The 15,261-nt window shown below is 35.9% G+C and overlaps 1 protein-coding gene across 2 annotated transcripts in view; it reads right to left on the reverse strand.

Annotated features, from left to right (window-relative positions):
- Positions 1-817: 817 nt before the first annotated feature.
- Positions 818-15,261, reverse strand: part of LOC136867334 (cysteine-rich hydrophobic domain-containing protein 2) — a 70,648-nt gene continuing 56,204 nt past the window's right edge. The window contains exon 4 of one of the 2 annotated variants that reach the window (XM_067144494.2): positions 818-3,475. In XM_067144494.2, coding sequence (XP_067000595.1) covers positions 3,425-3,475 — 51 coding nt within the window. In that variant the 3' untranslated portion in view covers positions 818-3,424. Of the gene's footprint in view, positions 3,476-3,737; positions 3,845-15,261 lie in introns of those variants that run through there. The other variant, XM_067144495.1, reaches the window with a different exon arrangement.

Consider the following 15,261-nt stretch of genomic DNA (forward strand, 5'->3'; position numbering starts at 1 on the left):
CATAATTCCAAAGACTGGTCATCAAGATACTCTGTTTAAAGACTGAATCTGCTCAGATTAATTTCTGGACCGAGACATTGTGAAGTATATTGTGTCTCCTGCTATGGGCTAAAACATGTTTGTTACTTTCATTTTTGTCTGTTTCAGTCTCATCTTTGGCTTTGACAATATGAAATTTACTGAGGTATGAGCATTACCAGTAACATCATTCCTCATATAGCCAGTCCCTATGATGAACAGTGTGAAAAGTGTTGCTCATAGGGTCAGTTGGTGTATACATTAGAGTGGACTTGGCAGCCTGATATGCAATAGCACCTTCTGGCTCAGCAAGGAAAGCAATGGGAAACTACATCACTCCACATTTCCCAAGTTGCCTCTTTAGTGACGCCTAGGCTACCCATGGCAGCTGACGGTAGATCTTAAGAATTCAACCAACCTTTGGGCTGAGGGTTCACCATACAAAGGAAAAGTTTAAACAATGCTAAACTGAGATATGTAGGCAAACACAAAGAAATCTACAAAAACTGAAGAAGATCAAGAAACAAAACTCACATAACAGGTTTAGTAAAAAAAAAAAAGCCTATAATTTGAAAGATGTGATTGTTTTTAGATATTGTCTTCTGTCTCCATGGCAGTTCTTAAAAGCAGGGTACAAAAAATAAATTTACACCAGCAAATGAGAAGGTAGGATAATAGGGAGTACAGAAAACATAAGCAGACTGGAGTAATAAGAGAAATAGGAGGAGGAGAGGAAACAAACATAGTATGGAATCATCAACCCACGTGAATGTTGGATGTTTATATAAATAAAAAAGTATTTAACAACATAAAAATGTGTAATGTGCATGGTAACAAAAATAGTGACTCAACACTGCAAGAATAACGTACAAAATATTTGCATATTTACATTCAGACTTCAGGATTAGGCCTGAATTTCAAAACAGTACTGATATTTGACAAGGTAAAAGTTATTACAAGTCCACTAAACCATTCTCAACATGCAAAGAAGTTCAACGGGCTTTCCCTTTAAAAAAAAAAAAAGTTTCAGCAAATTTTTCAACAAACTTTGTCAAATAAAAATTGGTATACAATAAAAATAGTAGAAACTACGATGGAAGACAATAATTCACCAAGACAGACAAAGGTTCTTTTACTTGGATCTTATTGCAACCCACTATCTTTGAAATGCTACTCTTCAATATTCATATATGTCAACGGTTACTTTCTACTCATCTTGCTTGTGTTGTGCATCCCATTCCTTTGAACCTAAAATGTGCGACTGCTCATGTAATCCAAATTATGATATTTATATCAAATCAGTTGTGAATGACATGAAAACAATGAGGTTGCCATAATTAATTACACACACAACAAAATTAAATTTAATGGAGATTTATATTGGAAATTACTCATTCTAAAAATCAAGTGAATTAGGCAGAATGAGTAAAAATGCAAGCAAATATGGTATGTATTAACAGAAGTCCATAGTAAATATCATTATGCTATAAGTTGAACAGAGGTGACATGAACAGACCTTCAATGACCATGATTTACAGGGCTAGCTATAAATATCAGTCATGCTTGAATAACTTCTGTGAATTTCTAAAGCAGAATATAAAATAATGTGTAACAACATAAATTCAGAACAAACAGATTGAAATAAACATAACAATGTTATATGTAGATTCAATCTGTAACTTTCTTGTATTAGCATATATAACTATATACACAGTGAATAGAATTTGCTGCTTCTTTTCAACTAACACTCAGATTAACACTAATAACACTTTAACCTCATCTGGTCCCTCTACAGAGTCTGAATTCTTCCCAGATCAGTGATATTTATAGGTAGTCCTTATATAAACTGTACAATAAAATATATTTGTCCACAGATATACATTTTTGGTATTAAAGGCAGCCAATAGCCTTTAACACTGCAAGATCTAGTTCCCAATAGGTAGACAGAGAGCATTCTTAGATTCCAAATAAGAACAATACTGATGTTAAAGAGATCAAATTGTGAGCAATTGCATTATTTAATTTATTAAATTCAGTAAGGGAGAAATAAAGAAGCTCCCACCAAGATTGCAGGAGACTTCAACGTAAGTTTCTTTGCCGTCAAAGCTTCCAGTCTACTTTTAAACAAAAACAAACCATCAGTTTACAAAACATTCTTAGGCCATCTTTATAACATTCTTGTCATGGATAATTTCTTAGTTTTGCTGAAACAGTGTTATGCTAAGGATCATTCATATGGCTTTTAAAATCTTCCAAAAATGTTCCAGTATTCATCATAAAAATCCAATGCCAAATATATTTACTAACCTTATAATCTACTGGCAATGAGCTGTTTTAGTTTTATCATAACTCAGCTCTCTAAAAGCTTCAATGATGCTGTGATCCTATTCTTATAGGAAGGCTCTCTCCCTGACAATGGGCAAAAGTTTGTTACAGCATATACATAATTACCATTCTCAAACTGCCTTCTGCCAGTCTTACATGCATATAGCCAGCAAAATTGTGTGTTAGTGCTTCAATGGTGATTCTAACCACAAAATCTTAAATATCAATGAATATTCTATTTAGACACATACACATTTTCCTTTTCATTTAACAACACAACACATGAAAGAAGGATATAGTGCAATTAATTTTATAATCTTAAAACAAGGAGTCAGTCTTCAGCATTATTTGCTTATACACAATGCATTAATATTGTCTGGTTTGGTATTTCAAAACTGAGGAAGGATACCATGCATGCCAAGCCTGGCAGGAAGCCTTCTTTTTAATGATTACTTCTTATTCACTAGAAATACAATAAAATATAATATATATTTACCTATATCTCCTTACACAATGCTAAGTCTTTAACACCGTACCACACTATTCACAAATGAATGTCAATAACAACTACTCTGGACTGCTGTAAGATACTACACTTCTTTTTACATCAATCCAGACTGAATCTTGAGATGAATACATGCAAAATGTGAGAACTGGTTTCTAGTTGACACAAAGCAGTGATGTGCAAATAGGCACCAGGTATGCATTAAAAAACTGCTTCAACTAAGTAGCAGAATCAATGCTTTTCTTATTACTTACAGTTCTTGTAAAAAGAGTTATTTCTATCATTTCTTCATATGACTGTTTTATTGGGATCATTCTCCAAAAATTAGTGCACTGTCACACAAATTTCCATTTTCTTCAGAGTTATGTCAATCACTGATGACAAGAAGTTCCTGGAAGGCTCCTTCTAATGGACACCACAATCACTAAAACGTGCTTCAATGACTTGAGAAAGAATCCACAAAGATGCACTTGGTGTTCGGTCCACATCACCTGCATATACGGCTACAAGAAATATACAAAAGTTTGAGTTACCACGTGCAGTCCTGCCATATACTGTATGGTCCACAAATGTTTTCTAATCTGGCCTGTAGATTGGTATCTTCGGAATGAATTCGATGAGAAGTACCTTGGAAAAAGAAAACAAAACAAAGAACCACATAAGCATTCTCATTAAATTACATTTTACTATGTAAAATTTCCATTTTCCAACACTTCAATGAATCAACATACTCTGGCATTGAACTATCATTTGCCATCCTTTCAGAGGCACATCCAGAAGTTAATTATTCAATTTTTAATAAAACAGGCATAAAATATATATTATACTATTTTGCATGGACATTTCTTTTATTTCATTACATGTCCACAAAATTTAGAGGCATTTATTATAAACGTATGATCAGAGGTGAATACATTTCTAATGTGAATACATTAGCAATCTTCTAATCCAGTATCCATCATTCAGTCATTCGTGCATTTCCATCTGCTTGGAAAACTAAAAAGAAAAAGATTCACTTGTTTGGTTGTAGTTTTAAGAGGCAAACATACAGGTTTAATCCCTGGCAATTTATGCAGGATAGGTGATTTCTAAGATGATTCCCTAAAACAGATGCAAGAGTAGAAGAGAACTTCTTACACCAGCTCACAGAAAATGTTAACAAAAAAGAAGAAATAAATGACCAGTATTTTATTGTAAATTCTCAGGTAAAATAGATGAGAAGAGAAACAAATGGAGAACAGCAACTTGCTAAGTAAGAATCCACTGAAAGAATACACATATGAGGGACACATAAAAATCTAGACTTCTGTGCTGATGTCTTCATCAGTGGAGGATATAAAATCTATACAATAATATACTGGGTTGATCAAAAAAATGTACATGCATTTTAATAGAGAATACCTTACAAATTACCATATTTCAACAATCTAAGGCAAAAAGTTACACAAACACAGTTCGTAGGTGGAATTACAATAAGTGCTTAAACTGCGAACCATCAGCCTCCAAACACTCGAGTACAATGCGTTACACACTTAGATACAGATTTTGAACACTAAAGGCAGAGGAGCCGAAGGGATTGTTGCACAAGCACTTACAATCTCATGTTGCAGTTTCACTAGTGTGCATAGCTTCATACCATACATTACATTCTCCCACAAGTAAAAATTAAGGGGGGATTAAATCAGGCCCCTTTGTCCTATCCAAAAAGCTGGTAACGTCATAAGAGATAGGTGCACACATTTCTGTGAAATGGGCTGGGGCACCATCTTGTTGGAAGTAAACTGTATCAGCATCAAACAAAATATAAATGAATGGTACAATTAACGTGTCCAGTACCTTGAACTAAGCCTGGCCAGTAACCATACCTTTCAAAAAGGGTCCAATCGGTCTCCATGAGGATAGCGCACACCAAACACTGAGTCCTGGAGCATTGACCGCTTGCTTGACATGAACGTGAGGATTTTGTGGGGCCTATTACACACAATTATACTGGTTAATCATGCCATTTAATTTAAACTGTGCCCTATTAGACCACACCACATTGCTAACAAAATTCGTATCCTCCACCTCCGCACGGAACCATTCATAAAACTAAATTCTTCTGTCTGGATCGTCCTCATTCAATGTGTGTAAACACTGTAGAATGTAAACTTTCCATTTTGCTCTATGCAAAATACGACCTACACCTGCCCATCTCATTCCTGTTTCACGAGCACATTGTACTGCTGATTTCCGTGGTGAGCGTGTGAACGCATCTAACACTTGGGCAGGGGGCACTTAATGTGTGGCTGTGCAAGGCTGGTCAGATCTTCCTGAAGGCATATTCATCACTGATTGACCCCATTAAAACTTATCCCAAAGGCGAGCAAGGGTTAGGCGTGTTGGCGTTACAGTTCAATATTCTGGCTTCCATTGTCGTCACACTTCAGAGACATTCTTGCGTTTCCAATTCCAGTTCAAAATGGTTTTTCACCGCTCAAATGACAGATGAGCTTGTGCCATGGCAGCACTTTCTAGAATGATTGCAACACATTATATCAATTAACATGTGGAGTCACAACACTAATGCCATCTGTTCATGAACCATTCTACTACAAATTCTACCTGTAGCCGCTAACACGATCTTAAAGTGTATGTACCACATGTATAACATGTTTCAAAGAGTTTATATGATTTTTTGAACAAAATTGTGTAAATGGTTACAGCTTTCTACATTAATGCTTATTTCAAGAGTTCTACCAGGTTGATTCAACAATTTTTATGTTGTTCAGAAGCTTTCGCTAAGTGGATTTAATAAAAACTAAAAGTGGTGGTTTTCTTCAAAAAACTGATAGGAAAAGTGAAGATAACTCGTTCACTATTAAAGATATCAAGTTGGGGCCCTTTTTTTTAATTCCCCAACCCAGAAAACTAGGTATGTTTTTTATCAAAACAAATTCAGTAAACTTTACAACATACCTTTAAAAAAAAAGTATCTTTAATCAGTAATGGCTGATTTGAATAAAACTGTTAAAAGTGTTCCCTTTGTTGTCCGGCAGCAGCAGAGAAGAGCAACAGAAAAAGCCACACCATGTAATATAATACTAATATTCTTTAAATCACTATAACAATGATTTATTGTTGAAGAGTACCGTATCCTCTTTATTCAACAATAAATCACTGTTATAGTGATTTAATAGTACATTATGCAACAAGCCTATAATGGCAATAAAGACATGAGTATGTTTATAAAACGAGCCAAACAAGTTTTATAATTTCCACACAAGTGTCGTAATTACCATTATAGGCAAGCTGCATATGACTGTTTATGCTCGACGATAATTATAACTATTTTTTAAATATTCATAAATTTCTGTCGAGATGTCGCTTGACAGTTGAGTTTACTGAACAGAGCGCAGAACGCATGCGCTGGGTTATTGATCAGGGTGTCTACTGAGTTCCATTTTCAAAATTCCAGTATATTTTCAGTATATTCAGTATAACTATCAACAACATTCCAGTACCTAATGCTATGAATTTTATTAAGTTCCTTAGGAGGAATTACACCCTTTATTTCAGGTCTGTAATTTTTTGCCAACAAATGCATATTTTGTTTTTATTAATTTTAGTTAGCCTTGGTTTTTTAAATATAAACAATTTTTAATTTTTTTTACAGAACCTCTCAACTCCCTTCGCAGCCCTCCACTCCACTCACTGCTTTTATATTCCTTTAATTAGAAAATTTACACAACTCTTGCTTTGGAAAAAAAATACAATTCCAATGAATACAAGATTGTAAGACTATTAAAAGGATTACAAGACAAAAAATTGACAAATTACCAGTTTTATACAAATGAAAAGAATCATATTTATAGCTTCATACTACATAACTGTTTGTTTTCAATTTGCAATGCTATATTACATACACACAAAATATACTTGAAAAGTCTTATCTCACATCACTGCTTCTAAGTGACAATGCACTTTTGGCTATTTGGATCACAGATCAGATGTAAGGTTTCTGTATGCAGTTATCAGACTGTGCCTCTTATACAGTTCACCTGCATACACCCCACCATCAGTGGGTAGGGTCTGACACATCCCACTCTGACGAGTCTAGTGTCAGACCTAAGATGAAACGCTGGTTAATAGAGCAAATGCCTGAAAAGCCTTACATCTGATCTGTTTTTTTGACATGCTCTATTGAGGAAAAATATCTACTTCCCTCCTTGGGAAAAAAATATACAATATGTTACTTTATATAAAGTAGTTTTTATGCTTTATAATATACTTGCTGATGTACCTGTACTTCCCTTCAGAATTCTACATTGTATACAGAATTCTAAGTTAGGTAGTGTACATGTTGTGAGCAAGATTGCATTAAATTGCATAGCTCTTAACGTTACCCTAGAAAAGCGACAGGGAAGTCGCCAAACGTCTTTTCTCGTATGAAGACTGGGTTAGAGAATTTTCATTGTAATGGTAGGCTCGCTTGCCTACCCTCAGTCACAATCAGGCTGGAGAGTTTTCATTAAAATGGCAGACATTCACTCTCCAACTGCCTTTTTACATCCTCAGAAAAACTGCCTTAGTGGTTTTCCCAACTGAAATGAACATAGGTCATTACAATGATGTCAGTAGGAATGGTGCGATTAAAAGCAATGCTTTCATATGAAATACTTGATCAAAATGAAAAACCACACATTTTCTCACTTTTAACAAACAATACTATGCTGCCAACCTAACAGTCCCAAGTTCCAAAGCTGGAATGACCAAGCTGCAGAGAGGCGTGATCCGTAAACACTCTTCGTCCTTTTCTGTCGGGAGGGGGGGCTGGGGTTCAAATAGTGGACAGTCCCACTAATCTGTTTCCTAGGAGAACCCGATGAGTCGGAAAATCTCAATTCATAACACTGGCGGCGGAAAAATCTACCTGATTTGGAGGCAAATTTTTCCTCCAAGCCAAAGGAGAAACTCCTTATTCACTGCTAATTTGGAATAAAATGAATGTTGAATTTAATGAAAGTGAAGAGGAAGAAGCTTTTCTTAAGAAATGGCTCTTTTCAGGATTGAATTTTGAGTTATTTAGTGAATTATGGTGCTATAATTTGGAATAGGCCTAAATAGTAATTCGAGACCAGGTCATACTACTAAGTGAGCCTTTGCCTTAGGCCTAAGTGTGTGCACTGCTCATTCAAAACAGCGCGTCATAGTAGGGATCGAATAGCTGGAATACTATGATGAACCAGTGTTTTATGTACCAGCAGTATCAGAAAATGTATGAACCAGAGGAATGGCATGTTAAAGAAGAAAGTTTTCTAACTCCCCAGCTATTTCCCGCGTATATTCAGTCAGGCTGTTATACTCGGTATGCAGCAGTAATCCCATCTATCGGAGTTGAATGGCAGAATAAGAGACAAAGAACATCACAACAAACAATGGTCAATGTAATGTTACTGTTGATCAATGTTATGCGCTTTCAATATTGTAGACCTTTACATTTAGTCTTTTTCCGACTCTGAAATACCACTCTTATCATAGTCGGTACGGTAAAACTGAATGAAACATAAATGATCGGAAATTGTATTCTCTATAACTTTTGTTATGCAGTACTTTTCAATAGGACCAATAACATAGGTATTTAAAAATTAAATTTTAGGCGCTTTCCGCTAAATTACCATTTCATCCACGGTGAATAAAATTGCTTATACCTTAGATTGTAGTTTATTATTCCCCAACTTTATATACCAATTTTCATTAAATTTTGTTTACCCATTTTCTCGTGGCTCGGCGTTGATATGGACTGGCAACAAAAATACAAATCCACGTATATCTGTGTTATAGCCGGTACGGCAAAAATGTAATAGGACATAAATGATCAGAAATTTAATTCTATATAACTTTAGTTATATAGTATTTATCGATAGGACCACTAATAATATAAATATTTGAAAATTCAATTTTAGGCCTTCCCCTATACCACCATTTCACTCAGCGTGAATAAAATTATTTATAGCCTCGGTTGTAGTGGCTCAGCCCCCGACTTTACATACCGATTTTCATTAAATTCTCTTCAGCCGTTTTCTCGTGATGTGTGTACATACATACATACAGAAATTATGAAAAAGTAAAAAGTGCATTTCCTTGTTACTGTGTATATGACTGATATAGAAATACCATTATTTTCAAATCCTGAGCAATGTACCGACAAAACCTTTATTTTATATATACAGATATAATGCACAAAAAGTTGTGTGCTATGCTATGTAGTTTATACATTTTAAAACAAATTTGGGAATTATCAATTCACAATTACTATAGCTTATACTCAAAAGGTGCGCACGCGCACACACACACACTCTCTCTCTCTCTCTCTCTCTCTTTTACAGCAGTATTTTTTTCTGTCTTTTCACCTCTTTCTCCAGTTCTTCTGTCTCTTATCACTCTGCATAATACATCATTTCTTCAATTCTATATGTTTTATTTCTTCTGGTGCTAATTTTCTTTTGGCTGTGATGTTATCTGTACTCTTTTTATACTTTTCTAAAGCTTCATTTCTGAATGTTGATGCAATTTCGGCTGCATGGTTCATTTTTTTTGAAACAGTGACAGTTAATACTCCACCAGCTGCAGATACTGCCTCACACCAGATGTTGAGCAATCGAGCTATTTTCATGAAGATTCTGTACTAGGCATTCTTTGTTTATTGAAAAACCTCATTCTACAGAAGCATTGTCCTGAAAAAAAAAAAACAAGTACTTTTTGTGTGAAGTGGATCAGTTTTTTTGGAGCTAAGAAAATCATCCAATCGATCGATTTTGGGATCAAACTTCTTGAGATACTTCACTATTTCTTCCTTTGACGAGAAATCTAAGTAGCCTTGTTTTGCAGTATCAGCTTCCATAGGAGATAATTGTTTTGTCTCAACAAGAACTTCTAATGCAGCAGTTACCCTGCAGGTCCCAATAGACGAACTGATCATAATTGAGGATTGAAGCAGCTGGCACCTCTAACAAACTTGAAAGCAAGTGTGCTTTTGACAAAAATCTTTATACAAATATCAACAAGAAATTTTCTGCAGTCTCCATAGAACTGGAGAACTGTCACATCTTTTATTCCCCTTACCTTTTTAAGCTGCTGAGGCTGCAAATCCAATATCAACAGCATGGAAGGGCTTGAGGTTTCCTGTTTTCTTCAAGAGAAGTTTCTTACTAGTATTTGCTGATTCTAAATCCTGGTTCTTTACAATTCTTCCCAACAGGTGTTCAAGCATAGTACTCAGATCAGAGAACATAAAAGGCAAGAGAGGATTATTACTCTTGATACTTGGAGAGATATTCTAGTTCAAGGGAAACAGAACACATGAATCCCAACTGTGCTGGGAGTAGATCATTTCTTACAAAACTTTTTATAATTCGAAAGTTTTCTGATGCAAGAGGTTTTTCCTCAAAACCATCAACATACTTCTTAATATGTTGCAGAATTTCCACAGCTCTTTCAATAACTTTTGAGTTTTTGACCCATCTGATAGAGCAGAACTTCAGAGGAAAGAGATGTGATCCTGTTATGCGTTTGTAATCTGCACGTCTACTTGGAAAGTCCTTGAAGAATATAGAGAGAACAAAAATCTGTGAATGTTCCGTTCAGAGTAGTTGTGTGCCATTTTATATGCACCATGAATAGTATGCAAGAAGCAGGTAGCAAAATCCAACAGCTCCAGATATGAAGATGAATCACCTAAGTAATTCTTAAGAACTTTTAAAAACTTCAGGTTTACATTTGGCTCGTCTATTGATACTGGCATCTTTTTTGCATCAAAACCAGTGTCTCAAGATTTGCAAAAATGTCATCAGAGGTCCTCAGCAGTAGCATGACCTAAAAATGCTGATGTAAGATATCTTGTTTGAACTAAGTTTCCATCCCAAAACCTAACACCCATATCCATTTGACCATTCTGAGCGACAGAATTTAAACTTTCATCAAAAGAAATACAAACACAAGGATACTCTTTAACCAAGTTTGTCAATTCATTTTGTGAATATGGACCCATGTAACTAGGTATCCAAGTTTATCCTTGTGCAACTTGAACTTCTTCACAATTTCACTGTCAGGAAACATGATTTTAAAAAGATCACTACAAACGCCAGAATTTCTAGCAGAAGAATGGGTCACAACCTGAGTAATAGCCCACAATATTTCTGCAGTAGGCCCTGACCTAGGGAGGCATGTTTTAAAGGGGGTCATTTTACGTTTCTACTTTCATTCTTAAAATCCTAATATTTCAATGGAGAGTATCATTTCGAGTAACCGAGGAAGCTGGCCGTACGGTTACGGTCGCGTAGCCGTGGGCTTGCATTTGGGAAATGGTGGACTTGAATCCCACCATCGGCAGCCCTGGAGGTGGTTTTCCGTGGTTTCCTATTTTCACACCAGGCAAATGCTGGGACTGTACCTTAATTAAGGCCACAGCCGCTACCTTCCCAATCCTAGCCCCTTCCCATCCCTGTGTCGCTGGAAACCTTCAGTGTGTTAGTGCGACATTAAACTAGTAGCAAATAAATAAATAAATAAATAAATAAATAAATAAATAAACAACGAATAATAATAATAATAATAATAATAATAATAATAATAATAATAATAATAATAATAATAATAATGGCGTATGGCCAATGGAGAGGCCTGGTGCAGGTCTTTTTCTCGTAGACGGCCTATTAGGCGACCTGCATGTCTGTGAAGATGAGGGCCCTAACTAGGATGATTTATAATGCTGAATACGCGACACACATCAAACCCCTGAGCCATTGGAATTAACCCATTCCAGTCTGGACCTTAATATCCCTAACAAACGTTCTGGACTGGGCATTTTTAAGGATCTTTAAAATATTATATCTCTGCACCTGTAGGAGATATTGACATGATTCTTTTTTCTTTGTGCTTGTTTGAGCATCTAATTTTCAAAAGCGCTCTTTGTATCATGTCAACTATCACTTGAGATTTTAAAATTGTTTATATATTATACCATGTTTTGCGAATGGAGGAAAGGTCTGACTGATAACGAAGCAAGTACATCTTTCTGAAATAAAGTAATATTTACCCTATTTCGCTAATATAAATTGTGCATTGCAATTACAAAACAACGATAATAAGTACGATATAAAAATAATAATTTTTCAATAATAATAATAGTAACAATTACAATAATGAAAATGGGTGCTCTTAAGAAATTTTATTTTAATTGATAAATTTTGTTAAAAGTCACTCAAATGTAAAAATATTGTTCCATTTACCACAAAAGACTTCTGAGAAAGAGAAAATAAAGTCTTCTAAAAGACAACTTTACGAATATGTAGACAATCTTACGTATTCACGCAAATATGAAATGCAGGAACATGAGCTAGGCCGTAAAACGAACTCCAATCATAATGAAATGCAAGAAGTTGTTTCAAATTCATATGTCAATAATATGTTCATTTGTGCATAAACTTATAATATATCATAAAAAATAAAAAATATAACTTTCGTCAAGCACATGTTTGCCGCGAGAAGCCATGTCTTAGAGCTCACTGAGTGACAACATCTACTGATGCATGCTGTTCAAATATATCGTAAATTATCTGACTTAGACATATAATACTGCCATCTGCTTAAATACTCTCGTAACTAATACATTAGGAAACGCGATGTAACCACCAGAATGCGTGCATAGCTCGTTCACGATTTTTAGCGAATTGTCAAACCTTACTACGGGCTATGCCCGCAGCGCGTCCTGAACGTAATTTCGGCCGCTGCGAGCTATGCTCGCAGTTAGACCAGAAAGAGTTAACCAATTAAGGTTAAAATCCCCGACCCAGCCGGGAATCGAACCCGGGACCCTCTGGACCAAAGGCCAGCATGCTAAACATTTAGCCATGGAGCCGTACAAAAACAATGGATGAATTATATTATACGCATAATATAGGCTACTTGAAGTATAGCATAATACAGGGTCTTTTTTATGGCCTGCTCTGTGTGTCAGGAGAACATGCACGGAAGGCGATAGCGCGGCCGGGTGACTCATTTGCCGAGGGAGATACTGCTTTATGACCGGCTAAGATGATCTAATGCAGTACGGTAGCGATAACCACTGCTTCACACACAGCAATAGTTCAGTTCATCTGCGGCATTGGTAGCGTGTTCAATGTGTTCGCTTTAAAATAGCGTAGTTTCTGTAGGAATACTAATCGTGTGTTTAATGAGTGATGTATACAGTAGAACAATCGCTACTGGTGTGCAGAAAATCCCAACCAGCTGCATGTCCGTCCACTTCATGATGTAAAAATAGGAGTTTGGTGCGCAATAAGTGCTCACAGAATTATAAGGCCTATATTTTTCCGCAAAACAATAAATGCGGATCGATATATAGACATCATTCTCAGACCATTCTTTCAAGAGCTGACAGAAGAAGAAAGGAGTAATGGTTACTTAATGCAAGATAATGCGACGGCACACGCTGCTAATCGTTCTATGGAGGTAATACGGGAAGTTTTCGAAGATCGTGTGGTTAATTATTCCCCTAGATCTCCTGATTTAAATCACTGTGATTATTACTTGTGGGGGATGCTGAAGGGAAAAGTGTATGTGAACAATCCTCACACAAGAGAACTACAAGAGAACAATACACAAGTTATTTCGAACATCACACGAGCTGAGATTCGTCGAGGTCTGCAAACCCATTTGCGAGGTGTCAGGCGTGTTTGACAGCTGAGAGACAACATTCTGAACATCAAATGTAATGCCAGGTAGGTTTTAGACTGACAGTTTTACTAGAAATGGATTTCTATAAGTGTGAATTGCCATGAGTAGTGGGGAGGAAAATAGCGCATTACACCGGCTAGTGACAGAGTGTCATTGCGCCAGCCATGCCGTGCTCTGAGTGGTGCTGCCGAACATGCTAAAGCAAAGACCCTGTATAATGCATCCATTGTTATTATACTTGAATATTGCAAAAAAGAAGAATGAAGGAAAAGGGAACAGAAAGTGAAAATAGTATTAGTAGAAAAGGGGAAGTTAGTGACTGTTTACAACACCAAGAGAGATGCTGGACGATGAAGGCGTCACGCCCCGGCACGGGGTTATTAGAGAAAATCACAAGTTGTGTACTGTTACTACTGTACTTTTCAATAAAATCACTTTAAGTTATAATGCCAACCTAAACAATTATTCTTATCACCTGGACTTTTGGAGTGCAAATATCTAGGGTAGATTATAAAGAATGATAATATTTATTCTGGTATATTTTATAATTTTTCTACTACACTAGAGTCCGGTTAATCCGAAAGTCCGGTTAATCCGAACTGAAATATTCAATTAAAAAAAAAAAATCTCCTTATTGAAATGAAAGAACATATTATAGAATGAAGATTTACTTGCATTTTACTAGTCATATTTTACTAGAATAACTTAATGTAAACCACTGAGAGAGCAGCAGAACTATTAAATAAACATCACAAGCAGCTCTTCGCATCCCAGGCACAATACAAAAGTGTAACCCGTTACCGAATTTTAGCAGTTTTAGGAGACAGGTTTCAACCTAGTTTTAGTCATTTTCTCCTCTACGTGTTCTTAATTTTATACAGTGATTTATTAATGTAACTGCTAAAGAATGGACATTTCAAATTACAGTATGTACTGTAGAAACGTTCCTCAGACGGTTGAGGCGCTGGCCTTCTGACCCGAACTTGGCAGGTTCGATCCTGGCTCAGTCCGGTGGTATTTGAAGGTGCTCAAATACATCAGCCTAGTGTAAGTAGATTTACTGCACTTAAAACAACTCCTGCAGGAGAAAATCCCGGCACCTAGGTGTCTCCGGAAACTGTAAAAGTAGTTAGCGGGACGTAAAAACAATAACATTATTATTAGAAAACATCTTCCGGTTAATCTGAAAATTTCATAATCCGAACAGACTATGGTCCCAATTAGTACGGATTAACAAGGCTCTACTGTATATGATTCAAAATTCCAATAATTTCCAGTATTTCCAGTACCTATATCAAATTCCAGTATGATTCCAGTACTTCTAGTATTTCCAGTATTAGCAGACACCCTGTTGATTTTCCGTGAGTGGATCAGAGACCCTGACAATGTCATATGTTTTCAAAACTTTGATAGGTTATCATAATCTAGCTTTATTTCAAATACAAATTGTTTATTGTACAGTTGGTGAAGTGAATTAGTGGGAATGTGCCACGAGATTGTGGAATATTGGAAGTAGAAGGTGCAATGATGTTAATATGTGTGACCGACATGTTTGATTTTGGAAACAAGTGCGAAGCTAGTATGTTGAGCGTAGGTGCGATGCTATCCTTACGTAACTGGTCAAACAGTTTTATCATAACGAAAATCTGAACTCTGATTGGTGGAGAACCTGTATCATAATGAAATTTGATCTATAA

The sequence above is a fragment of the Anabrus simplex genome, chromosome 3 (genome assembly GCF_040414725.1).
Source record: "Anabrus simplex isolate iqAnaSimp1 chromosome 3, ASM4041472v1, whole genome shotgun sequence".
NCBI classification, from domain to species: Eukaryota; Metazoa; Arthropoda; class Insecta; order Orthoptera; family Tettigoniidae; genus Anabrus; species Anabrus simplex.